At 39.2% G+C, this 27,755-nt stretch overlaps 1 protein-coding gene across 4 annotated transcripts; it reads left to right on the top strand.

Annotated features, from left to right (window-relative positions):
* Positions 1-10,107: 10,107 nt before the first annotated feature.
* On the top strand, positions 10,108-25,767 carry LOC106060955 (repetitive organellar protein-like). 4 transcript variants are annotated; one of them, XR_008779315.1, is made up of 8 exons: positions 10,108-10,195; positions 10,793-10,891; positions 13,027-13,144; positions 13,262-13,339; positions 16,570-17,519; positions 21,985-22,018; positions 23,438-23,573; positions 24,172-24,310. XR_008779315.1 is itself a non-coding variant. In XM_056037766.1 (7 exons), the coding sequence occupies exons 2-7, from the start codon at positions 10,793-10,795 to the stop codon at positions 24,591-24,593; spliced, it is 1,701 nt and encodes a 566-aa protein (XP_055893741.1). In that variant the 5' UTR covers positions 10,109-10,195; the 3' UTR covers positions 24,594-25,765. The 4 variants fall into 4 exon arrangements, 3 of the variants coding, with proteins under 3 accessions (XP_055893741.1, XP_055893742.1, XP_055893743.1); XM_056037766.1 differs by lacking the exon at positions 23,438-23,573 and having other exon boundaries at positions 10,109-10,195; positions 24,172-25,765; XM_056037767.1 differs by lacking the exons at positions 10,108-10,195; positions 13,027-13,144; positions 23,438-23,573 and having other exon boundaries at positions 24,172-25,766.
* Positions 25,768-27,755: the final 1,988 nt, after the last annotated feature.

The following is a 27,755-nucleotide window of genomic DNA, read 5'->3' as shown; positions in this document are numbered from 1 at the left end:
CCAGGACAAGCTTAGCAGTTCATGGAGTGGTTTGATTAGGGCATGTTTTCCAGCCTGAATTACTTCAGCAGGAATGCCATCTCCTCCTGGTGTTTTCCCATGTGCAAACATGTCAATGGCAATGCTCAGCTCCTTTACTGAGGGCGTTTCGTCTAATTCCGTCAAAACTGGAAGTGATGGGAAGTTGGAAACAGCATTTGATGAGATGGCGTTTTCAATCTGGTAGAGTTCTGCATAGTGTTCAACCCATCGTTCCATTTGCAGAGCACGATCGCTGATGATTGAGCCATCTTTTGACTTGAGCGGAGCACACTTGCTGGTGTGAGGTCCAAAGGCTTTTCTCATGCCCTCATATAGTCCTCTTATGTTACCACAGTCGGCACAAGATAGAATATCTTCGCATAGCTCCTGCCAGTATTTGTTAGCACATTGTCTCGCTACTCTTTGGGCATTGTTACGTGCAGCTCTGAGCCTTTTTAAGTTGCTTGGGGTGGGATCCTTCTTTGTAGATTAGCATGGCTGCTCTCTTGTTCGTAGTGGCAGTTTCCATTTCTGGAAGACTAGCTTCAAACCAGTCTTCGCTTTTCTTGGTTTTGTTTCCAAAGACCAGTGATGATGTTTGGTAGATTGTATCACGCATAAACGTCCAGCTTTTTTCTACCTCAGTCACAGAGAAGTTTTTAAAAGCTTCCTCTAATTTGTTCTCAAATTCGGTGCAAAGATCAGGATTTTTTGTGCTAGTAGTATTCAGGGGTGATTTTCTTTTTCCCTGTGATGTGTGGATCTTAGTTGGCAGCAGTCTTGTCCGGCAGGACACTAAAGTATGATCAGTATCACAATCCGCGCTTTGGTAGCTACGTGTCAGCAGTATATTTCCAATGTCCTTTTTTCGTGTCAGTATCATATCCAGCTGGTGCCAGTGCCCAGACCTAGGGTGCCTCCATGAGACACAGTGCTGTGGTTTTGTTCTGAAGTATGTGTTGGTAATGCAGAGCTTATGGTATGTGCAGAATTCAAGCAGTCTTTGTCCGTTCTCATTAATCTTTTCGATTCCAAAAAGGCCAAGACAGTCTGGCCAGGTAGTGTGATCTGATCCTACTCTGGCATTGAAGTCACCTAGAAGGATCATATGTTCTTTTTGAGGAATGTTTGCAATGGCTTCTTTGAGGTCTTCATAGAACTTGTCTTTGTCCTCCTGAAGCGAGCTTAGTGTGGGGGCATAGGCACTAATTAGAGTGACTTTTCCAGATGCTGTCATCATACTTATGCTTAGTAGCCGTTCCGAGCCACCAACTGGAGGGACTATCATGGGAAGAAGAGTGTTCTTGACAGCAAAGCCCACACCATGTATTCTAGTTTCATCCTGTGCTTTCCCTTTCCAAAAGAAAGTGTAGTCAGTCTCGCGGAGCATGCCGTTTTCGGCCAGTCGGGTTTCTTGCAGGGCTGCATTGTCAATATGTTGCCTTTTTAGCTCGTTGTTTATAACTGCCGTCTTCCTTGCATCGTCGATCTGCCTTAGATCATCAGTGAGACCAGGACACATTGTCCTGACATTCCAAGTGGCCAGTCGCATGACAGGGATTTTCTTTTTCAGTTTAATTTTTCTTCTTTTGTTGCTTTGTGCAAGTTTCCAGCCTACTTGTCGTTTTAAACTAAGCTCTAAGCACCCATTAGAGCAGGCAGGCTTTGGCGGATCAGCACCTAACTGACTGGGGGCTGCCCAGGTTGAGGCGGGCGGTAGCTGATCAGTGAGGCGCGAAGACCTCTCCCACCGTCAGAGACAACCCGTGGCGTCCATACATTACGCCAATCAAGTTGGACTTATAACCCGTAACTGTTGTCTCCCGTGTTGTTTTAGCCGCTTTGCAGCAGCACCAGAGTTTTCACTCCGGGGCGCATTCCTGGGCCTTGGATAAAGGAGTCATGGGTGTGACAGGTGGGGAAAGGTGACGTGTGTTTGGCACGTTTTATGTCTAGGGGATGATTATTTTTAAATGCTATCACACCCCCACTTATCAGCATATGAATCGGGAGCAGACACGCAACGAGACAAAGCAATGAAAGATAGATACAAAAGTTAAAATAAAAGAATATTTATTTACATAAATATACATATAAGAATAAAAGGGGGAGGGTTTGCATCTATCTCTAATTAGTAAGGTATTTTGATCATCACTGTAGCACCTAATAAGAGAGTATGTCACTTTGTCCTCTGACTTAGCTGGTTGTCCTGTTGATGTCGCAGCTGGCTGTGTCCTGGCTTGAGGTTCTGCAGCGGTAGGTGGCGCTCTAGCGGATAGAGGGACGCCGGCGATATAGTTCTTGCGGAGTCTCAGTCCCAAGTTCTAGTATCTGTAGTGGGCACAGTAGGGCGGGTGGCCGGGTACCGTGGGCACAAGGTTATTGCGGGCAGAGCTGATCTGCCGTGGGCAGTGTAGATAACAGGATATGTCCAGTTAGTTGCAGAGGGTTGGCGTAGCTATGACGTCTCACACAGATCTGAATCTACGGGAAGTCGCGCCTAATAGCTTGACAGGTGGGCTGTCGAATAGGCGGGCAATGCCGATAGCGCCAAGTGGTAGAGTTGAGTAGATCTCAGTAGGCAAGTGCAGCGCTGAATAGCACTAAGCACAACTGCAGGTAAATGGATCGTTGAGCCAGTAACTAGGCAATAGGTGATAGGCAAATAGGCAGGTAAGTGATCCGATAAATAGGCAGGTAAATGATCCGATAAATAGGCAGACACCTGAGGGAGGCTGCGGATAAATAAAGACAAGTTAGGACATGTCTCTCATGCATCTTATCGATGCCCTCGACTGAGGTGCATTCGTCAGATTGGTGAAATTGCTTTAGAGCACAATGAGGAGATGATGACAAATGGGATTTGGGAAAATAGATGGCAGATAGTAGCAATATAGAAATGTACATAAAAGGGGAAATAATAATATCAAATAAACAACGCAGGTGGATAGAGAAAGAAAAGGGGGGGGGGGTGAGTTGGGCGGTGGTCAGTGACCGAGACGCTTTGTTTGCATATGACCGTGGGTCGAGAACAATGGAGCGTGCTTGAATGTCCCTTCAAGCGGCGCAACTCTCCTTAGAGTAAAATGAGTAAAGGGGAGATAATTCATTACAGGGGAGATAACTCATATCTCCTTTCTAAGCGCAGTATTAGTGCGCTAGTAAAATTATCAAGGCGGCCAACCGAGATAAAGGAAATAAAATAAGATGTACAAATATATACATGGTTGCATCAACGATCAATTGAGCAACGTAGCATTAATAGATTAATGCAGTACACAAATAAATACATAGAACATGTTTATGTTTTCTACTTACGCCAGTGAGAAATACACAATGCACTAATTAAATATAAATGAACTAAGCAAAATACACATGATAAAATCCAATGGAAATATACACAGAGTAATTAAGATGGAACTTGTGATTAAGTTCGGCTTACCACCAGGTATTCCTCTAGGAGAAAGAATAAGTGATATAGTCCAGATTCGATAGCTCAGCTCGAATGAGAAGGAGAGGGTCTGACTTTATTTAATCTACTTATATATGCCTGGGAAATGTGGGCGGACACAGGAAACGTCCAAGGCTAAGATTTCTTACACGTGGGTGAATTTGACTCGAGGTGGGAGCCGCACCTTGGAATATCACGTGGTGTGTTGACCAGGGTAATCCCTTAGATCAAAGAGAGACGTGAGAGAAGGGGGGGGGAGAAGGATTAGCTTGCATTCAAACCAAGGCGGTGTCAACCGCGACCGTCAGTCAGACATCCGGCGGATAAGACAAAGGAGATAGTGTGATTATCTTTCCCCGATCAAGGGCAGATAAATGACTGGACGCGCCTTAGCTATCTCCAAGGTGGTCAACTAAGTCTAACCTGGAGAGGAAAAGGTGTGGCGGGTGAATGATTTAGGGGTAGGATGGACAAATAATTAAAATAAAATAAATAAATAATGAAAAATAATAATTAATGCTGTGATAATTTAGAGTGACTCTGACAGCGAGTTTTTGACTTGTCACATACGCCGCCGCCAAGATGGATCTATCGCAGAAAGATCCATAAAGTGCGAGCAGACTGATGTCACTCTAACTTTAAGATCAGTTGTTATCACAGCATTAGAAAAAAAATCTGGAAAAATAAGGGGTAGCCATGCCAGGAGGAGAGTCTGTCCAAGTCTGTCCGTGGTCTACTTTCCGTCCCTGAGTAGGTAGTCACCTGAGTGAAACACATGGGGTTGCTTGGGAGAGTAGATTGGGCGATTGGATGAGTTATATTTCCTTCCTGGGGCGGATTGGGGAGGGTGATTGGGGCTTAGGCGGGGTGCCCAAGGTACGTGTGCCCGTTGGGGCTTACCTCCTAAGCCGCTATGAGGCGCTTCTTCACGAGAGTAAGTGGTCAGCTTACCTCGGTATCGTCTGACACGATCAATGTCAGGGAAGAGTGGCCTGATAAAGAATGTGGAGTTCTGCCTGAGAACGTCCCCACGAGTGCGATAATCTGGCTTACATCGTGGCCTCCTGACACGGTTAATGCCAGGGAAAGGTTGATATTGAATGGTGGCTGAGGGGCCAGGGTGAGAATAGTCTTGACGAGCGCGAGGGTTCGGCTTACCTCGTGACTTCCTGACACTATCAATGCCAGGGAGAGGTTGATTCGGAATGGTGGCCGAGGAGCCATGAAGAGGAGCAAGTCCACGAGAGCAAGGGTTCATCTTACCTCGGGGCATTCTGACACTGTCAATGTCAGAGGAATGTTGCGTGATTTTGGCTGAGTAGCCTGGGTCAAGTAGACCCTCACGAGTGCGGGTATGCGACTTAACTCGTGACTTCCTAGCAGAGTCAATGCCAGGGCGGAGTGGTTTGAGCTTCGCCGATGAGTCGGGACCGGGCGGGTGAGTGTGGCGACCAGGGCTTCCAACCGGCTGGTTGCTGCCACGTTTCTGCTTCGTCGATCTACCGACGGGCAGAGAGAAGTATGGCTTGTTGACTACTCCAAGAGGGACATATTTGGAGCCTAGAATGAAATCATACACTGGCGTGTCCATGACGGCGGCATCAATGGTGCCATGTACGTATCTGCACTCCACGTGTACCCTCGCGACAGGTAGAACCTGCGGAGGAGTGCCACGGTCTATGGACTGGATTGTCACTGTTCCACCAGTGAGATCCGATGGGTCAATCAGCGTTCTATTTATAACCGCGCCGAACGAACAGCCTGAGTCGTAAAGGCCCAAGACTTCAACACCGTTGGCCAGAATGTTCTCTACTCCCGGAGGAGAAGAGGTGGGGTGAGGTAGCACTGGTGGGAGTTCTGGTTGGCCGAGATCAATGGCAGTGGGTTGAGGAACCACGGCCATCGTGGAGACGAAGTATGTGTCCTCCTCCGGTTGGTCAGAAGGATCGATCGCGGAGGGTTGAGAGACTGGCGTCACCGTAGATAGGGTCCGTGGGGCCTGCTGCTGCCGTTGTGGAGTGGGTCTACTGTCACGCGCGCTATGACGTGAGTCACGCTGAGAGTAGTTGGTCTGGTTATAGCGAGACTGGTGGTTGGGGCGGTTATTGTGGCTATGAGGGGCTGATTGCCGACCTGGTGCCAGGTTGTGCTGAGGAGTTTTAGGAGCAAGGTTGGACTGAGCAGGAGAAGTTGGTTGGTCTGTTTGCTGGTCTGTCGCGGTAGCCTTGCCTTTTAAGTCCTTTCGGGCGTTCAAGTACCGGTCAGCGGCGGAAGCTATGTCAGCGGGTGCAGTTGCTTGTTGCTCCTTGACATAAACTCTGACCTCTGGGGACATGCACTCCAACAGTTGCTCAGAGAGGACGAGGCATGCTAGGCCATCAAAAGTCTCTGGCAACCGGCTGAGGGCGTGCCACCTGACAAGGTACTTGTCCAGCCTTTCGCAGAGGTTGCCGTAGGTCTCTCTGCGTTCGAGGCGGGAACTTCTGAACTTTTTGTGGTAGGCCTCGGCGGTCAGCTCGAACTGGACGAGTAGCGCCTGTTTGAGGGCTGTGTAGTCCTCTCTCTGGCCGGAGGGAAGTTTAGAGTAGACTTCGTAGGCTTTGCCTCGGAGGCATTGGGATAGCCGGAAGCACCATTTCTCCTCTGGCAGACCGTAAAAGCGTGCTACTTCCTCAAAACGGACAAGATAAACTTCGATGTTCTCTGTCTTGTCGTCGAAGTGCTCCATTGGCATGTGGGGCAGACCGTTCAAGGAACTTTGAAAGGATGCTGGGCTAGCCGGGCGAGACTCGGAAGAAGCCTGGCGGGCGGCCTCGTTCTCTTTGTCCGCGGCTATCTTCTCTCTCGCTGTTATTTCTTTCTCCTTCTCCCTCAGAGTTATTTCCTTTTCCCGCTCGGTGACTTCTCTTTCTTTAGCAATAGCTATTTCAGCTTCCTTTCTCGCTTCCCTTTCCTTCAATGCTGTTTCAGTTTCCCTTCTCTCCCTTTCCATAGCTATTTCATGCTCCCTTGCTAATCTCCTTTCTTCCTTTTCGTCTTCCTTTCTTTTTTCTTCCTTTTCGTCTTCCTTCTCCTTTCTTTTTTCTTCCTCCCTTTCAAACGCCTCAAATCGTGCTCTCACGAATTCTTTCCGTTCTGCCTCATCGTCAAATAAGGTGGCCGCAAACTCCTTCAATTCAGCCATTTTCTGCTTCATGTCAGAGTCCGCTTTCGAGCGTGTGCCGCTGGCCATAATGATGAGGGGTGGGTAATGAGGGGGATAAAGCAGAAGTAGAGTAAGAGGTGGAGACGAGGAAGGAGCTGCTGAAAGCAATTACTTGGAAGTTATAGGGAAGAGTGCAAAAGGAATGTGGTGTCTGCCTATGTTAATCACAAGGTTCCTGCAAGAAAATATTACACATGAAATGCAATAATAATAATAAATAAAATATGACAGAAGTGACACTCTTAATAATGCGAAGTGATGATACTTATAAATATTTTAAGGAAAAAAAATATTGATATGGAATTTAGTTATTGCTGCCTGTTCGTGCCTGCTGTACTAATGGGTTAAATCCACGGACGGGCTCGCCAAAATGTGACAGGTGGGGAAAGGTGACGTGTGTTTGGCACGTTTTATGTCTAGGGGATGATTATTTTTAAATGCTATCACACCCCCACTTATCAGCATATGAATCGGGAGCAGACACGCAACGAGACAAAGCAATGAAAGATAGATACAAAAGTTAAAATAAAAGAATATTTATTTACATAAATATACATATAAGAATAAAAGGGGGAGGGTTTGCATCTATCTCTAATTAGTAAGGTATTTTGATCATCACTGTAGCACCTAATAAGAGAGTATGTCACTTTGTCCTCTGACTTAGCTGGTTGTCCTGTTGATGTCGCAGCTGGCTGTGTCCTGGCTTGAGGTTCTGCAGCGGTAGGTGGCGCTCTAGCGGATAGAGGGACGCCGGCGATATAGTTCTTGCGGAGTCTCAGTCCCAAGTTCTAGTATCTGTAGTGGGCACAGTAGGGCGGGTGGCCGGGTACCGTGGGCACAAGGTTATTGCGGGCAGAGCTGATCTGCCGTGGGCAGTGTAGATAACAGGATATGTCCAGTTAGTTGCAGAGGGTTGGCGTAGCTATGACGTCTCACACAGATCTGAATCTACGGGAAGTCGCGCCTAATAGCTTGACAGGTGGGCTGTCGAATAGGCGGGCAATGCCGATAGCGCCAAGTGGTAGAGTTGAGTAGATCTCAGTAGGCAAGTGCAGCGCTGAATAGCACTAAGCACAACTGCAGGTAAATGGATCGTTGAGCCAGTAACTAGGCAATAGGTGATAGGCAAATAGGCAGGTAAGTGATCCGATAAATAGGCAGGTAAATGATCCGATAAATAGGCAGACACCTGAGGGAGGCTGCGGATAAATAAAGACAAGTTAGGACATGTCTCTCATGCATCTTATCGATGCCCTCGACTGAGGTGCATTCGTCAGATTGGTGAAATTGCTTTAGAGCACAATGAGGAGATGATGACAAATGGGATTTGGGAAAATAGATGGCAGATAGTAGCAATATAGAAATGTACATAAAAGGGGAAATAATAATATCAAATAAACAACGCAGGTGGATAGAGAAAGAAAAGGGGGGGGGGGGTGAGTTGGGCGGTGGTCAGTGACCGAGACGCTTTGTTTGCATATGACCGTGGGTCGAGAACAATGGAGCGTGCTTGAATGTCCCTTCAAGCGGCGCAACTCTCCTTAGAGTAAAATGAGTAAAGGGGAGATAATTCATTACAGGGGAGATAACTCATATCTCCTTTCTAAGCGCAGTATTAGTGCGCTAGTAAAATTATCAAGGCGGCCAACCGAGATAAAGGAAATAAAATAAGATGTACAAATATATACATGGTTGCATCAACGATCAATTGAGCAACGTAGCATTAATAGATTAATGCAGTACACAAATAAATACATAGAACATGTTTATGTTTTCTACTTACGCCAGTGAGAAATACACAATGCACTAATTAAATATAAATGAACTAAGCAAAATACACATGATAAAATCCAATGGAAATATACACAGAGTAATTAAGATGGAACTTGTGATTAAGTTCGGCTTACCACCAGGTATTCCTCTAGGAGAAAGAATAAGTGATATAGTCCAGATTCGATAGCTCAGCTCGAATGAGAAGGAGAGGGTCTGACTTTATTTAATCTACTTATATATGCCTGGGAAATGTGGGCGGACACAGGAAACGTCCAAGGCTAAGATTTCTTACACGTGGGTGAATTTGACTCGAGGTGGGAGCCGCACCTTGGAATATCACGTGGTGTGTTGACCAGGGTAATCCCTTAGATCAAAGAGAGACGTGAGAGAAGGGGGGGGGAGAAGGATTAGCTTGCATTCAAACCAAGGCGGTGTCAACCGCGACCGTCAGTCAGACATCCGGCGGATAAGACAAAGGAGATAGTGTGATTATCTTTCCCCGATCAAGGGCAGATAAATGACTGGACGCGCCTTAGCTATCTCCAAGGTGGTCAACTAAGTCTAACCTGGAGAGGAAAAGGTGTGGCGGGTGAATGATTTAGGGGTAGGATGGACAAATAATTAAAATAAAATAAATAAATAATGAAAAATAATAATTAATGCTGTGATAATTTAGAGTGACTCTGACAGCGAGTTTTTGACTTGTCACAATGGGTGATTTGTAGAAGTAAAACTATTGTAAGTATGCAAGCAGTTTTTTTTTTTCATAAAATTATTCCATTTTTACAACTATACACTATTAATAATAACAAACACAGGAGACTATGTAGTAAGGGATATAACTATTGCCATTGATGGACGTTTTGCTATCAACACCTCAGGACATATATGGTTCTGGTCAACTTCTGGTAGGGAAAGAAGATGAATTAGCTGACTTGGTAATGCGCATAGAAAAGAGCTACCCAACATATGGTGTGCAAATCAAAATGGAAAAAAAAATTGACCAAGAGCGAACAAGGCTTTAAAAGGAACATTAGCATTGGTGGCGAAAAGCTGACTAGTGCCAGTAGCTCTATATGCCTTGGAGCTATTGTTTCAGATAAAGACACCAAACCTGAACTACTGGCCAGAATTGGACAGTATACAGCAGCACTTGCAAAACTCAAAACAATCTGGACAGACTAAGTCTTAGCCCTAGACACTACAATCAGGCTGATTCTCTTCCTCGTCACAGCCACATTCTTTTTTTATATGCTTTCGAATCTCGTATGTTGAGTGCAGATCTTGAGAAGAGGATCCTAGCAATTGAAATAAGATGCTACAGAATCGTTTTAGAAATCACTTACTAAGCATTAACCCCTGCTAGAAAAAACAACGTTAACTAAAACTCTGTGGCCACATCACAAGTTCTTCGGTGCTCACAAAAACCTTCCTTCAGGGAAAAGTACCAGGAAGAAGATGAAAAGGCAGGAAAAAAAACATAAAAGAATAGACTGGTCTGTCATTAAATGAAATTCTATCCATGGCATAAGACAGAGGAATGGAGAAAGACGGTTGACAGATCTTGTGTGCTCCCCAACGGTTCAACAGACTAAGGGTTAGGTAAAGGTGAAGAAGAAAAAAAAGTGACTAAGGACTAAGAAGTTTATTGACAAATGTTTTTTTTTTTTTAAGTAACATCGGGAAAATCCAACATAACAAACTATCTGACAACAGGAACGTTTATAGGCTTTTGTGGAATAAAGGTGTGCTGAACAAATAAAGTCTGATTAAGTTTTAATTTACGTTTTTAAGAATAAGTACGTTTCTAGAGTTTTAAAATCATTTTGTGTTTGGGATGTTATTCTTGTTTAAAGTAAACACTGTCTTTGTTACTTAAGTGTTGGCTGTTTATAAACTAAGTCTAACTTTTGTTACCGACATTAAAATAAAGACATTTCTTAGAAAAGAATAGGGGGAAAAATACACGGTCATGTGATAAGTGTAAGGAATAGAATAGTGACATGAATAGACTATCCATCTCCATGACTTTAACTCTCAATCATGATTGCTATTAAAGTGTTGAAAGAAAAGACTTATTAACAGACTTACAAGTAAGATTTTAGTGCCAAACTTTGTCACAGAGAATTAGAACCAGAAATATGTGTTAAGTACAGTCAAATCTGCCTTGACGTGTGGTATTCGCGCTGGACTGTCGTTTGGCGGTGTCGAGGGTCCCGGCTTCGATACCTGCCCCCCCCCCCTGCCATCCCCTGTCGTCCTGAAAAGGAACAACAAAAAATACTAATGACATCCACCCCTATTAGATAATTTTCAACAGGTTTACATTTTTTTATCCACAGATGAGACCGTCAAGACAGAAGGAAATAATAACGTCACACGTACACGATTTAGAAAATGTGAACATAAAACTGGAAGTTCTTAAAGACTCCGTTACTAGGGTAACTATTTGTTTCCAAACACACTTAATTACATACATATATAAATAAAAAGAATTAATCAATATATATATATATATATATATATATAGGGTTAGGATTAGGATTAGGGTTAGGTATATATATATATATATATATATATATATATATATATATATATATGTGTGTATTTATATATAAGATATATAAATGTATTGAGAGGTAACAGTGGCGTAGCTAAGAATTTGACATAATTTAGGGGTCGTGGGGCTTGACCTCTTAAGAGGCCCCTGGATTTTGACATTCGACATCATGGCATGAGATAGTGGCATAATATTTAATATTTAATTTTGACAAAAAATTCGAACACTCAAGTGGGGGCCATGAGGGATTTTAAAATTCTTTCCCCCTCCAACTATCCACCATAGCTACGCCACTGAGAGGTAATAGAAAACCGTGTAAAAATTATCAGCGGCGGTTCAACAGATCTTTTGTTTGATGGAATTTTTGTATATGCTTTTTAGAAATCCATTTAAAATTTGATCACACACATTTTACACACATACTCCCTTCTTCCCTCCCCTTCCACCCACCCGTTTCCCAACAAGTCCGTACAAGTGATAAGATCATTGTGCTTGGAGAAATCTAAAAGCATTAAATTGCGCTAAACAAAAACTATTCGGAAAAAAAAAAATTAAATATTGCACATATTTTTAGCGGCTCCCAAAAGGAGAAAAGGCGCTATTAGTTTTGTGTGAAATGTCCGTCCGTCCCGTTTAGATCTCGTAAACTAGAAAAGATGGTGAAAATCTGACACCATAATATTTTAGACCATTCAAAGTTCTGATGCAACGGCTACTGAAAGCGAAAGAACTAATGTTTTATATCACTTATGCAGGCAGTTTTTTCATAAAATTCACCACTTTTACAACTATTCACTATTAATTGTAATAAATACGGGAGGCTCTTTAGTAGGGCTGGTTGTCATTTACCATGTTTTGTAACACATTTATGCATATCTTTTAAGATTTTTTTTTCAAGATTTTTTTGTTACAATTGTATTGCTAAGCTAAGAAAGTTCTGTTATACTTACTACTCATTTACAAAAAAAAAATGCTTACTTTTTTTAAAAGAGAAAAAAAATAAAACAAAGCATTAGGGTTTATTAAAAGAAATTTCTATAAATCAAATAAGAACATAAAATTAAAATGTTATTTAACCTTGGTTAGGTCAATAATGCATATACATCAATTGTTTGGGACCCCTCAACTCTAGAAAACATTAAGAAACTGGAACAGACACAAAATAGAGCAGTGAGATTCATAACAAACGAATATTCACATTTGACTAGAGTAACACCTTTAGTAAAATCAATAAATTTAGAAGGAAGGATACTCAAAAGTAAAGTAGCAATTATACATAAAACACTGAACCATAATCTTCAAATACAAAACAACATTTAATAAAATACTCAGAAAGACACAAAGATAAAGGAACATTCCTCGTTCCATATGCTAGGACAAATTTGTACAAATGCTTTTTCTTCCCTATTGCTATTAGAGTATGGAATGGGTTGCCTGAGCTAGCCAGGAAAACCAGTGACTTGGCAAAATTTAGGTCATTGGTTAATATGCATGACTAAAAGCATGACGCGTAGGACATAATTATCTACTTTTTTTTAAAGTAACGTCTGAATAATATAAGATAAGTTTGATATAATTTAAAACAATAATAAGTAGTTTTTCATATTATCGCGTGAACTCCAGCGCTCTACTACAGCTCTAGAACAGTTATCTAAAGTATTTATTTTTTAAATATTTTTTTTACGGAAATGTTTTTTTCTTGAGGAATAGGAGATTGACCCTTAACAAAACAATTAGACCAATCAGATTATCATTATAAGACATTAATTAGGCCAGTTTCACATCTAATTTCACATTTACTTTCACCTATCCTATGGTCTCTTGGACTGCTGGGGCACCACACAAGATCTGTTAAACTTATTTCTCCATTCTTCTCTTTCATTTGGCTTTGGTAGAATTTTATTCTGATTTTTTTTCCCTGGGTGAATCACTTCGAGGGCCGATTTTGAGTTTGTGTTTCCACACAAACAGTCTTTGTAACCTTGTTTTTAAATATTTTCTTGTCTTGTATATCAGGTTAAAAAACGTGCTATATTATGGTTAGAAGAGAAAGACGAGGCCAGCTATCTACAGATAAAACAATATTTGTTAGAACGAAATAGTCGCTTTCTGCAGGCTTGCATTGATATAGCAAGTAAGTCTAGTGAATTACATTGTGTGAGGCCAACTTGGCTTATTCATGCAATAACTGTCAAGGTTTTATGAGAGCTTCATTTCTAAACTTTTTAATTTCTCGATCGATATATCCAAGGTGACAATGATGTAACAGACGAGAGCTTGAGAGAGGAATGTGAAGAAATGACGTCATCTTCCCAGCCAAAAGTACAAGGTGAGATTTTGTGTGACAGAAATACCTGACACACTGGAACTTTCTGACTGTTTAGTGGAAATAAAACAGCTGTAGACTCACCATTGTTTGCCCCTGTGTCTGTTGGTTTACACTTTTTTTGCACCATTTTATGTTTCATAATTTTATCGTATATTTTAGTCTGTGTTCTCTTTCTTGTATCACTGGTCTGCACCCACCTATTCTGTATCTCTACCTTTCTCTGTTTCATCATGTCTCTCTCATCTATCTTCTCTGTCTTTTTTTTTTTTTTATTGTCTGTTTCTCCATCTGTCTCGTATCCTCCATTTCTGTACCGTCGACACGAACAATAATGACAAATAATCATACAATGTGAACGAATGGGCAGTCTTCGTCAATACAATGGCTGCCTGTTCGTGTTGTATATGCTCAGCACTGCCACCTCTATTGTCCCCTGCCCGCCGCCATCCACCCGCCGTAATTCGAGATATTTCTTCCAGTATTAAATAAAATCGAAACAATTGACACATATTGTTACGATTCTCTCTCCTAATCAGGCCTTCTGTAAACACTGCTAAACACAACACATCACATCTAACACATCAAGAACTTGACAACAAGAGCTCTGTTTAATCTGGTACTTTAATAATGAGTAAATAGGTAGAAGACAGCCAATACTAGACTATTGACAACACATCAACAACTAAATTGCTACACTGTACATCACCGTACAAAATTCTACTGTCTCTATCTCTTCCTGGACTCGTACATAGCACTTGAGGACTCCACCAGGACTGACTTCATGGCCCGACTAACAGTCCCGGTCTTTGGTCTTGAACTGCCGCTTTCTTACACACTGTGTCTCTGGTTCACGCAGTCTTTCGATCACATGACCATAATGAGGGTCATGTATGTGTACTAGCAGTACTGTCACTTATCCATCGATAGCCATTGCCTTCAGTGATTTGCCCGAGTTCACGTGTGTCAACTGAACCTACAGTTAACCCTCTCGCGCCGCCACTAGGGTTATAATCATATGAAACAAATAAATGAAAAAAATATTCAGTCACTCTGACGCTTTCAGTCAAAATCGACCATGGCTCATCTTTTAGGACTGAAAGGTTAGTACTTTGGATTTAGACTCTACATTAGTTCCAACTCTCCATGCAGAAGTAGTGTCACAAATAAAAGACATTTATTCAATACAGTTTATTATCAGCAACTGTCAAATATAATATTGTTTTGCCATTATTATTTTTCTTGACATATTTAAATAATGCGTTTAAAACACTACATTATACATGGGCGTAGCCAGGATTTTGTTTCGGGTAGGGTTTGGGAGGGGGGATCCCCCCCGACCCCCCCCCCCCCCGCGGAAAAAAAATTATATATATATATATATGTGTGTGTGTGTGTGTACATAATTAATTTTTATTACATTCTGACCCTTTCGGGTAGACTCCCCGCCCTTGCTAGCAAGGGGGTCTGGGGGAGTTCGCAGCGCTCCCACAGCGCGTGGCGAAGCCCCGCCGCCGAGCACTATTTCTGGTATTGAAAGCCAACAAAATGCATATTCTGAGGTATCTACAGTGCATTATCTTGCTATTAAAAAGTTTTATTTCAAAAACCTAATGTGAATGTGCTATTCTTGCTGACTTAGACCCTCTCGCGCCGTTCGGCGCATTTTCCGGTAAGCTGTTTCCGCAACTCTTATTTTGCGTAATTCATTTTGTGTGAGAACATGTCCCTGAAAATCTCATGCGACGCTCTGTCACAACATTACTAAGGATTCGCCTCCCAGTTCGGCATATGATTTCTTTGATTTAGACCCGATCTCTATGACTGACTCCTAAAATCTGTCTTAGCCATCTTTGTTGAGACACATTTAATGATTTTCAATTTCGGCAGAAGACTATTCACACTTTATTAATGGAGCCCAAGCCACTGGTAGAAATTTGTAACCTTTCTTGACTACGCTCTTGGAATTACATGCCTGTATTTCGCTTTAGATTTTATATCGAAAAGGAAAGTTTTTTTCGTCAAATCATCTGTTGAGGGGTTTTAAACTAAGAAATCTCTGGAGTTTTTTTTTTTGTTTTTAATTCAAAACCCCATTTAGCTACGATCTTAGAATTTGGTTACTGTAGTTTGCTTTAAAATAATATTGAAGAGAGAGGTTTTTAACTCTAAACGCTCTGTATTTGAATTTTAAACTCAAAACCATCTGGAGGGGTTTTAAACTTTAAAGAAAAAGCCATCTGGAGGAGGGGAATTTGAACTCAAAACCCCTTTGGCTACGCTCATAGATTTTATAGTGTGTAATTTGCTTTTTTTTTTTATATTGAAGAGGTACTTTTTAGCTTCAAACCCCAACTGATGTGGGGGGGGGGATGGTTAAACTCAAAACCCCTTTGGCTACGCTCATAGAATTTTGAGTGTGTAATTTGCTTTTTTTATATTGAAGATGGGGTTAATCGTAAATTTTGGAGGGGGTTTTAAAATCAAAATCTTCCTCAACTGTGCTGTTGGAATTTGGGGATTGTTGTTTGCATTTTTTTTGTTTTGTTTTAAGTAGAGGGGGATTTAACTGCAAAAACCTCTGGTAGGGGGTTTAAAATTCAAAACCCCCTAAACTCAAAGCCCCTGGTAGAGGGATTTGTATCTCAAAACCCTCTAATAGGGTTTTTTTAAATCTCAAAACCCCCTGGTAGAGGGTTTTTAACTTAAAACTGCCTCGTCTGTGCTGTGGTAAGTGATGATTTAGTATTAAAATCTCACCTAAAATAAACAAAATGAAAAGCAAAAATCAGTCAATTAATTCCGTTCCCCCCCCCCCCTGGGTTTGAACCCCAAGAACCCCCCCCCCCCCCCTGGCTACGCTCATTACATTATATGATACCTGTCATTCAGATAACATCCAGGATGACAAAGAGTAACACTACAGAATATAACCATGTTTAGTCACAGCAGATTCTGTCCTTCAAAAAATAACATTAAAATCAGTACTTTAATTGTGTAGCCTAGTTTGTCTTTCGAGACAGACCCAAGTATACATCTATATATGGGCCTATATTTTCATTTGGCTTATAATTATGTGAAATCAATATACCTTTTTTATCATATGTCTAATTATTCCATTTATTATATTACATTTGTCTTAATTTCAAATATATTATCATTATTTTTAAACTTTTGAAATAATATCTTATCTGTGTAGTTAATGTGTATATAATGTGTATTCCATTTTACAGGACATAAAACAAACAGTATGGACTTATCACGTATTGAGGATCTTGAAAAAAAAATTAGATCTTTCACCGAATATTTTGAAACAACAGAAGAAAATTTTTCCAGACTCAATGAACAAGTTGAAACTTCATCAAAAAAACTTTTAAAGAGAATTAAAATATTAGAAAAAAAACATACAGAACAACGAAAACACATCCAGGAAATTTCACAGAAGCAAGTTGATGTCGAAACTAAATATGAACAAAATTCTGATCAATGCTTAAAAGAACTTGATCAAGCCAGTGATTTGATCAAACTTCAGACTAAATCTTTATCACAGAAAATAAACCAGTGTAAAGAATGCAACGAAACTATCCTGAAAAAGCAAAATGAAATTGAGGACAATTTAAAAACAGAGATTGATACTTTAACGAAACAAATGCAAAGTTTTACTGACTTGACGACAACTAAAACTGATACTATTGTCGGAAACATAAATACAAGCGAGAAACAGCTGATGGCAATTTTCAAAACAAATAAAGAAAAAGAGGAAAAAATGGAACTACTTTTAAAAGCCCAAGAAGATTTGAAAAAAGCAAATAATCAAACATCTGAAAACACTCTTACGGAAATAGAAAGAGCTAAAACTGAGATCGAATGTCTAAGATCTGAATATAAAACTTTGATAATTATAGTCAATGAACTAGAAAGAAATTTCAAAGATTCACCCAACAATTTTCAAAAACATGTAGAAGAAATGGACACCATTCTAAGTTCTAATACGTCAGAGATAAAAACGTTACATAAGAGTGTCACGGATATTTCAAAGTCTTTGACCCAGATTAAGTCTTTCCATGATACCACATTTCCAGATTTCCAGGCACAATTTTCAACAATTTATTCAGCGATAAGGTCCTGGAGTAAATTGAGCAGTGCTAAAATTGAAAGTGAAATGAAAGATTTAAATGTCAAAGTAAGTTTTTGATATTGATTTAACAGCACAATATTGTTCAGTTATGAACAATAAGAACTATTCGTCTATACGGGGTGCTATATATTACTATACCTCTATTCAAGGACAGAACTTCATGGAAGGTGGGTGGACGAAACCTTAACACTAAAAAGAAATACTAGATCGTTGTCCACACGGGGAAAACTCTTGTTTGACCGTTATATTTTTTAAAGTAAAAAATAAATAAATGTAGCATAAATTTGGCTTGAGTACTCGACTTAGACCTCAGAGGCAACATCGACTTCGAAAAGGACTATTCGTTCTTAAAAAGAGAAAAGAATTTGGGAATTTCCAAATATAAGGGAATATTGTTTCAAAAACTTATTAAATAAATGTTTAGTAGCATTTTGTGCATCGTCTTCTAAGTATTGATTTAAAGGACTATCATTGAAATTATTCAATGAAAAAAAAAAACATTGTGTAATCAGCCGTAATGCACTAGTATCGTCTGATAATATGCTGTAACGAAGTTATTTATTAAATTCAAGTTTAACTCAAGTTTATTGAAAGCTTTGCTTATATTTTTATGTAAATCTAATATAGTATATCTAGACCAGATCTTAAGAGTTCTAAATCAGAAGTCGAGGTCCTGTTTTAGATCTACATGTCCATACAATGGAAATACCAATAAACAATTGTTTTAATTGTCCGCTGCCCGAATAAGTAACATTGTTCGTTTATGCCGCTGACGGTGTCAAAATCACTGGTTTGAAACCGGATTTGAACCAAACATTTTAAAAAATTATTTTTTAAAATATTATATTATATTATAAGTTTAGAACGGAGGTATTGTTTTCTAAAAAATGTATTTTTAAATGTTTTTCTTCTTTTATGTCATTACATAATTACGCTATATTAAGCATTTTATTGTTATAACCCTTTTGGCGGCGCGATAGAGTTGACTGCTGACACACGTGAACTTAGGCAAATCACTCAGGTCAAAAGCTGTCGATGGACAAGGGACAGTACTGCTAGTAGACACATATATGATCCGTGTTATGGTCATGTGATCGAAATCCTTCACGGACGAGAGGCAATTCAATACAGGATAGCGAGAGGCCGGGACTGTGAATCGGCCATGAAGTCGGTCCTGGCGGAGTCCTCAAGTAGACGTACAAGTCCAGGAAAAGAGACAGTAGAGTTTAGTACGGTGATGTACAGTGTAGAGACAGTAGAGTTTAGTACGGTGATGTACAGTGTAGAGACAGTAGAGTTTAGTACGGTGATGTACAGTGTAGAGACAGTAGAGTTTAGTACGGTGATGTACAGTGTAGAGACAGTAGAGTTTAGTACGGTGATGTACAGTGTAGAGACAGTAGAGTTTAGTACGGTGATGTACAGTGTAGAGACAGTAGAGTTTAGTACGGTGATGTACAGTGTAGAGACAGTAGAGTTTAGTACGGTGATGTACAGTGTAGAGACAGTAGAGTTTAGTACGGTGATGTACAGTGTAGAGACAGTAGAGTTTAGTACGGTGATGTACAGTGTAGAGACAGTAGAGTTTAGTACGGTGATGTACAGTGTAGAGACAGTAGAGTTTAGTACGGTGATGTACAGTGTAGAGACAGTAGAGTTTAGTACGGTGATGTACAGTGTAGAGACAGTAGAGTTTAGTACGGTGATGTACAGTGTAGAGACAGTAGAGTTTAGTACGGTGATGTACAGTGTAGAGACAGTAGAGTTTAGTACGGTGATGTACAGTGTAGAGACAGTAGAGTTTAGTACGGTGATGTACAGTGTAGAGACAGTAGAGTTTAGTACGGTGATGTACAGTGTAGAGACAGTAGAGTTTAGTACGGTGATGTACAGTGTAGAGACAGTAGAGTTTAGTACGGTGATGTACAGTGTAGAGACAGTAGAGTTTAGTACGGTGATGTACAGTGTAGAGACAGTAGAGTTTAGTACGGTGATGTACAGTGTAGAGACAGTAGAGTTTAGTACGGTGATGTACAGTGTAGAGACAGTAGAGTTTAGTACGGTGATGTACAGTGTAGAGACAGTAGAGTTTAGTACGGTGATGTACAGTGTAGAGACAGTAGAGTTTAGTACGGTGATGTACAGTGTAGAGACAGTAGAGTTTAGTACGGTGATGTACAGTGTAGAGACAGTAGAGTTTAGTACGGTGATGTACAGTGTAGAGACAGTAGAGTTTAGTACGGTGATGTACAGTGTAGAGACAGTAGAGTTTAGTACGGTGATGTACAGTGTAGAGACAGTAGAGTTTAGTACGGTGATGTACAGTGTAGAGACAGTAGAGTTTAGTACGGTGATGTACAGTGTAGAGACAGTAGAGTTTAGTACGGTGATGTACAGTGTAGAGACAGTAGAGTTTAGTACGGTGATGTACAGTGTAGAGACAGTAGAGTTTAGTACGGTGATGTACAGTGTAGAGACAGTAGAGTTTAGTACGGTGATGTACAGTGTAGAGACAGTAGAGTTTAGTACGGTGATGTACAGTGTAGAGACAGTAGAGTTTAGTACGGTGATGTACAGTGTAGAGACAGTAGAGTTTAGTACGGTGATGTACAGTGTAGAGACAGTAGAGTTTAGTACGGTGATGTACAGTGTAGAGACAGTAGAGTTTAGTACGGTGATGTACAGTGTAGAGACAGTAGAGTTTAGTACGGTGATGTACAGTGTAGAGACAGTAGAGTTTAGTACGGTGATGTACAGTGTAGAGACAGTAGAGTTTAGTACGGTGATGTACAGTGTAGAGACAGTAGAGTTTAGTACGGTGATGTACAGTGTAGAGACAGTAGAGTTTAGTACTGTGATGTACAGTGTAGCATTGTTAGCAGTTGATGTGTTGCCAATTGTCTAGTTTTGGCTGTTATCTATTCATTAAAGAACCAGATTATTTGGAACTCTTGTTGGCAAGTTATTTATGTGTTGATCTGTTGCGTGTTGAACAGTTGTTTACAGGACGCCTGATAGGTGAGAGAGAGAAGATCGTAACATTATATTATATATAAAACTCTTGGTGCTCAACGCTCAACACTCATAATCATTACTAGTCATATTCGTCAAAAAATTGAAGCCTCTAATTCTTCAAAGGAGCTATTCAGGATCACCGCTGAAATGTTAGGGGGAGCAAATAACGAACGTTTGCCGTCATCTATCCCAGTATCTGAACTCCCTGATTCTTTCAATAGATTCTTCATTGGCAAGATTGAACTGATTAGAAATGACATGCTATCCCTCTCATCACAGCTTGACCACTCTTCAATTCAAAATTCTCCTTTTTGCGAGTTTCAGCATGAATTTGAAGATTATGTCAAAAGTCTTATTTTAAAGATGCCAAATAATTCATGTGACCTTAACCCCATTCCAGCTTCCTTGCTATTACTAACATTGTGAACGCCTATCAGGCACTGGCACTCGGAACAACGTCTCAAAAGTCGAGAGCACAGATTCTCTTTTTATCACGAACTGCCATGTCCATGTAGTGCGAAATCTTGGAGTTTTCTTCGACTCAACACTATCTTTCCACCCACACATAAGTCAACTCTGCATGGGTCTTTATCTACAGCTACGCAGATTAAGCCAGATCCGACCATATTTAACAACGGAGTCAACAAAAAGGCTAGCTGTGGCATTCATACTCTCCCGCCTTGACTACTGCAACGCCGTGCTAGCAGGTATACTCAATGACAAAATAGCCAAACTGCAACATATACAGAACAACGCCGTGCTAGCAGGTATACTCAATGACAAAATAGCCAAACTGCAACATATACAGAACAACGCCGTGCTAGCAGGTTTACCCGATGACAAAATAGCCAAGCTGCAACGTATTCAGAACAACGTCGTGCTAGCAGGTATACCCGATGACAAAATAGCCAAGCTGCAACGTTTTCAGAACAACGCCGCTCGTATAAGTCCTAAAGAAAACAAGACAAGATTCTGCAACTACGCTCCTGCGCACGCTCCATTGGCTTCCCGTGAAAGGGAGAATCGACTTGAAGGTGGCGACACTTTGTCATCAGTGTAACTACAAGAAAGAAATGCCCTTGTACCTTAGAGAACTGATCACTCCATATGTCCCTCAGAGAGCCCTGCGCTCAATGGACTCAACGCTTCTAGTGGTGCCACATTTCTCCCTCAATAGCTACCGCCTGCGGGCTTTTTCAGTGCACGGACCAAAGGTTTGGAACTCACTCCCCATTGATCTCAGACAGACAACATGCTACACAACTTTCAAGAAGAACATTAAGACCTACCTGTTTAAAACATTTTAAGATTAAGTTTGTCATTTTAGCTGTCTTGTTTGTATTTGTAATGTTACCACAGCGCCTTGAGCCTACATTTGGTTTGTTAACAGCGCTTTATAAATACAATTATTTGTATTATTATAAAGAAAATTGATACTTCTCCCACTTGCTGTGGACCATAAAAAAACATTAAATTTTTTTTTCTTTCTACACAGATACTTGGATTTTCAAAGGACATTGCCAGTTTCAGTAAGTAACCTTTTCTAGATACCATCAGGAGCGGACTGGCTATATGGGCATTCGGGCAAATGCCCGTGGACCAGTAACCAAATGGGCCGGTAGGGCCAAATTAAAAGCCTCATGAATGCCACTAAGTTTTAAGTTAAATGTTTATACTATTCCTTGTAAACGTGGCCCTCTGAGCGTCGTGTAAAAAAAATCTTTAACGGTCTCTACAGTGTAATAGTAATTTAATCTAACACATTTCCAAAATATTGTAACACTTTACATCCGTACACAGTGCTACTGTTAGCTTCATCATTTTACGGCCCACACTTTTAGCGATTAAAAAGCAACATAAGGCCTATTATATTTCTTTAAAAGATACATGCTATGCATGCTTTCAGTTATCGAAACATTATCAAACTTAACAGAATGATTTTGAAGACAGGTAGACTTAGAATTGGATGTCCATCATGTAAGATACAATTTAGGGGCCAGGTTCTATAGAAATGTCCGGGACAATTTTATCAACCAGTCCGCCCTTGGATGCCATTTAGTGTTTTCATAGTTTTTCTCATTTTTGTCTTTTGATAGCGATGTAAAAGCTGAAGTCTCCTCATTCAGATTTGACGTTACTTTTAATGAGTTTCTAAATGTACAGCTTGGTAAAATTGAATTATCATCTCATCTTTTCCTTGACTTTTGTTTTGAGGATGTTACCAAAACCTCCTATTTGTTACCAAAACCTCCTATTTGTTACCAAAACCTCCTGCTAGTTACCAAAAGGAGCAATCTCTTACCAAAACCACACATATTACCACTAAGCAGCTATACTTTACCGGATATCAAGAGAGAGGCCGGTCCATTCTTTTACTTGTTGTAATGTTTAGCTATTCATGAGAGACTTAGTTGAAAAAAAATGAGCCTAAGAAATATACATGATAAGATGTAATACAAAGGCGTATTTTTACAAAGCTTACATTAATTGATGATCAACTCACTCTGTCTGGTGAAATTTTTATACACATTATTTCTCGTACTCCCAATCTCGGATTAAGCTGAAAGTTGGCACATATATTTCTTTTGTCTTACAAAAATAATAACTTGTAAAAAAAAATTATAATTAACCATATAGTTAATTAAGTATTGGTAATTTCATTTGGTTTCAAACAATGGAAAGAAATTTTACTTGACTGATGTGGTGGAGAAAAATGAATTAGTCGACTATGCTTTTTAGAGATAATTATTTCGCCGCCTCACAATACATAACTATTAAAAATTCCATTTTCATAAGCACTTCGTAGGCACAGTAGTTAGTGTGTTAGCATAGATTAAAAATGCTTTAGCCATTGAGTTCGAATTCAAGTCATTAAACTTTTTTTACATAAATGCATTTAAACATTAATCATGAATTTCAAAGAAAGCCCATTCTATTTCTCTCACCAGTTTCACAACTGGTCGAAGACAAGTGATAGGATCATGGTTACTTCCCTCCAACCGTAGACTCAACCACTTCAACAAATGGTTGGGTATTTCAATTCTAGACTCGAGCTAGGCTATTGTTCCGCTCATATTTAAGTCGGTAGGTTTAGTCTATGCTGTTCGTTTAAGAATAGTTTTAAATCTTATCTTATCTTATATAATACAGACGTTACTTCAAAAAAGATGATTACGTTCTACGCGTTATGCATTTAGTCATGCATATTAACCAATGACTTAAATTCTGCCAAGTCACTGGTTTTCCTGGCTAGCTCAGGCAACCCATTCCATGCTCTAATAGCACTAGGTAAGAAGGAACATTTGTACAAATCTGTCCTAGCATATGGGACGAGGAATGTGCCTTTATCTTTGTGTCTTTCAGAGTATTTTATTAAATTTTGTTTTTGTATTTCAAGATTATGGTTCAGTGTTTTATGTATAATTGCTACTTAAGTCTTCTGTCCTGAAGGTTTTCTAAATTTAGTGATTTTACTAAAGGTGTTACTCTGGTCAAATGTGAATATTCGTTTGTTATGAATATCACTGCCCTATTTTGTGTCTGTTCCAGTTTCGTAATGTTTTCTTGAGTTGAGAGGTCCCGAACGGAGGATGCATATTCTATTATTGGCCTAACCAAGGTTAAATAACATTTTAGTTTTATGTTCTTATTTGCAAACTTTTTGTTTCTTTTTCTTTTAAAGGAGACTCCAATGAGACTGAGGCTTTTTGCTTGGAAGTAGCCAACATGAAGGAAACAGACATAAAGAAAGACACAATATTAACTCTTTTTAACTACGCCGGTAATGTAACTCTATCACCACATTACAATATGTCGACAAGTACGTACACAGTGCCTCACGATGGGATATATCTCTGTTGTCTGATGGTTGAAAACTTGACTGATATGAAGGTTCAGTTCCATGTCTATTATAAAGATAAGAGTGGAAAAGAGAGTCCACGCGTCTATTCTCAAGCTTATCACAAAGATTTAACCTCATGTAGTGTTATTCCAATATATATGTACAAAGGTGACCAGATGTATATCAAATCAGCCTTGGACTATCCCCTTCTCAAACTTGGGAATAATTCTTTCTTCTCTTGTGTACTACTCAAGAAATTTTGAAATAATAACATACGTTTTTAATGATAATTACTCTCTGAACTATTTTATAGCCTATATTTCATTATATTAGTTAACGTATAGCTCCTTTTTCATTTTCTTTACATTTGGATTTCTGTACTTAAAATAGCTGTACAAATGTTATAATTGTAATAATCGTTTGGAATGGGTAAACTTGTTTCTAAAAACCCTCTTCCCCAAAAATCAAAGGATAAGACTTTACAGAGATGAATTCTCTGTAAAATGCAACGCAATTTGTAGATCTAGCATACTATAAGATTGGCCCAATGGAGAAAGGAAAATCAATTCCAACTGGTAATCTCTCAGAAAGTCAGAAAGACAAACAATTCAACTAGCAGTTACCACACCAATATAAACTGGCATATTGTCGTTTTAACCGATGCTAAAAAAAAAAAACAACTCTGAAAAAAATCTGATGCTTCCTCATAGGAGCTGCGGGGGAATGTGTCTGCAGAGTCACTTAATCTGTATTGGAGCTATGAGACATTACACCGAGTGGTAGGGTTTCTCGCCAAGCTCTACCGGAGGATTAGTCCTATCAGTCTTGTTACTACTTGGAGTTTATTTCTCATATGCTTACCACATACAAAAACTAAAAACCTTTCTAGCAAACCTCAACCACATCAAGGAAATAGTTTTTTAATCGATACCAGCACACATTGCAAATTTTTTAAAAAATAATAGAGGATAGATTAACTGAGTAATGGATCAGCTCCCACCTTAATTTCGAGAAAATGATATCCCTATAAAATGTCTCCATACGACCAACTTATTATTTTTCCAGCATATATTCTGGAAACTAAAGATGAGATGAACCATAGTACCATACTGTAATCATTTTGTTGACCTTAGTGACGAGATATATAAATTGTTGAAATATGTCTTTCCAATTGTACATACTTGCGCATTTAAACTTTGACAACGAAATATAATAATATTTTTCAGTATAATGCCTGTTATACATATACATCTACGATCTCAACTTAACCTGTAATATGTTTTATTTATACATATAATAATTGTTACTATATACATTTTTTGAAGCGTATTTGTACTTTTCATCTATATACATATAATTTACATATCACAGCGCATTTCAAATGACATTTTAATATATATTTTTTTGTAATCCATATATTTAATAAATTATACTCTTTAATTATTATTAAATAGATGAGTAGTTTTGTTTTTATGTTTTGAATATTAACTCTGACTAAAGGCAAAATGAATTAATCTTAGCTTTCTTTTCATTATCACTGTCGTGTTTCTTTATCGTTAGAATTACTTTTAATATCTGCCAAATGCTGAAACTTTCATGATATTAGCTTATTTTTTGTCAAGTATGCCGAACTCAAGAACCATTAGCGGAGCTGTGGCTGAGTGGTTTAGTGCTTGGCACCCGAGCCTGGCGTCCTGGAATTTTAAATTTTGGAATATTTAGATTGTCCCTGAGTCCAAGCAACTCTAATGGGTATATGATTTCCGTTGGAGAAAGTTAACGCAATAGTTCGTTGTGTTGGCCACATGACGACCTGCTAGTTAACCGTTGGCGTTTGCAAGGACATGCTGTTTATAGTGCGGTCTTACCAACGTATGTCCATGATGGAGCGCAAGCATTTTTAGTGAAAGCGCTCAAGAAGTCTTAATTGCTTTCTCTATAGTGTCCATGTCCAAGAGATTTATTTATGTGATTAGTTAACGCCATTCTGTTTTTAAAAGAGCTCTATTTTAAATCCTTATTCCAGAAGAATTATAAAAGTCTTTTTACTGATGACGTAAATGAAAAAAAAAACGCGCAATATTTTTTTTGAAATCTTTTTATTCTAAACGATCAAAACTAACTTAAATATTTCTGTTTTATGGATGAATTCGACGGTTGGTCCACCTCTGAGTTTGTGTACACAAACTATCTTCGTAATCTTGTTAAATTAATTGTGCTTTCATTCTATTTATAGATTATCTAGACTTTATTTTTTGAGTAAATCTTAACTATATTACATTACTAGCCATATGTTACCCGTGGCCCGCGGGTCTTAATTTGCGTATCACTGTCGATATAGTCACTGAGAATGTTTTGTAAACTATTAAACGAAATAATAATGTTATAAGTAAAGCGAATGCGTGAATGTAAAAAAAAGTATGAATGGAGCTATCAAAATTTGCTAATCGACCTAAATCCATTTTTTTCAAATAAAAACATTTGCTTGTAGGCCTACATATAATTGATTAAAGTATGAAATGAATAGACTTTATTTTGTATATTCATGTGTTAAAGTATAAAGTAGATCTATCACCTTTAAATTAGATTTTGAGTTAGAGATAGATCTAGACTAATCTAGAGTTAAATATTGGATTGGAAAGAGTTTGTTTTGCGAATGCGTGGAGGCTTCTCTCTGCGCATGCGTTACCTTTTTTGTTAGATGTACTCGACTCTTTGAAACACAAATTTGAAGGTTAATTTTATCAAACAATAAAATCAATAGACCTTCTGTTGTATTTTCATATGTCAATGTAAAAAACTATATGCCGCAAAGTGTAATTCTTAAAAATAGATCTAGATCTAAATCCTTTCGATCTTTTCTCAAGTCAACATTGTAAACAAAACCTAGATCCATAAAATACTATAGCTTTAATAGAGTCGGTCATTTTTTTTTAGGGTCTTAAGTTTGTTTTAGGGCTACAATACATACACTACGGTCTAAGTTAGTACCCAAGGAACATTTCTGCCAAGTTTTATCAAGATCGGTGAAACGGTTTTAATTTCTATACGGGGACATACATAAATACATACATACATACATACATACATACATACATACATACATACATACGCCTCACATTCTACTTTATATATATATCAGTTCCTCAAGCACCTTCCCGAACCCTCATTGGCAGTCCTGCTAGGGGTCTATAACTGTGTGTGGCAAACAGGCACTTTCCCAAACAGCTGGAGGAAAGCCACAGTTATACCGATTAAGCTTTGTTACTTATATGCATTATTTCGCCAATAAACAACGGTATTATTCATTAATAATTCTTAATGATTATTTCTTGTTTGTTTTATTGATACACTGTACATATTTGAATGTAGGGTTATATATTTATTAAGTACATTATCTCATGTCATGATGTCGAATGTCAAAA

Source organism: Biomphalaria glabrata, chromosome 8 (genome assembly GCF_947242115.1).
Source record: "Biomphalaria glabrata chromosome 8, xgBioGlab47.1, whole genome shotgun sequence".
NCBI classification, from domain to species: Eukaryota; Metazoa; Mollusca; class Gastropoda; family Planorbidae; genus Biomphalaria; species Biomphalaria glabrata.
The sequence above is the reverse complement of the archived record's forward strand: the minus strand, read 5'-3'. Positions and strand labels throughout refer to the sequence as shown.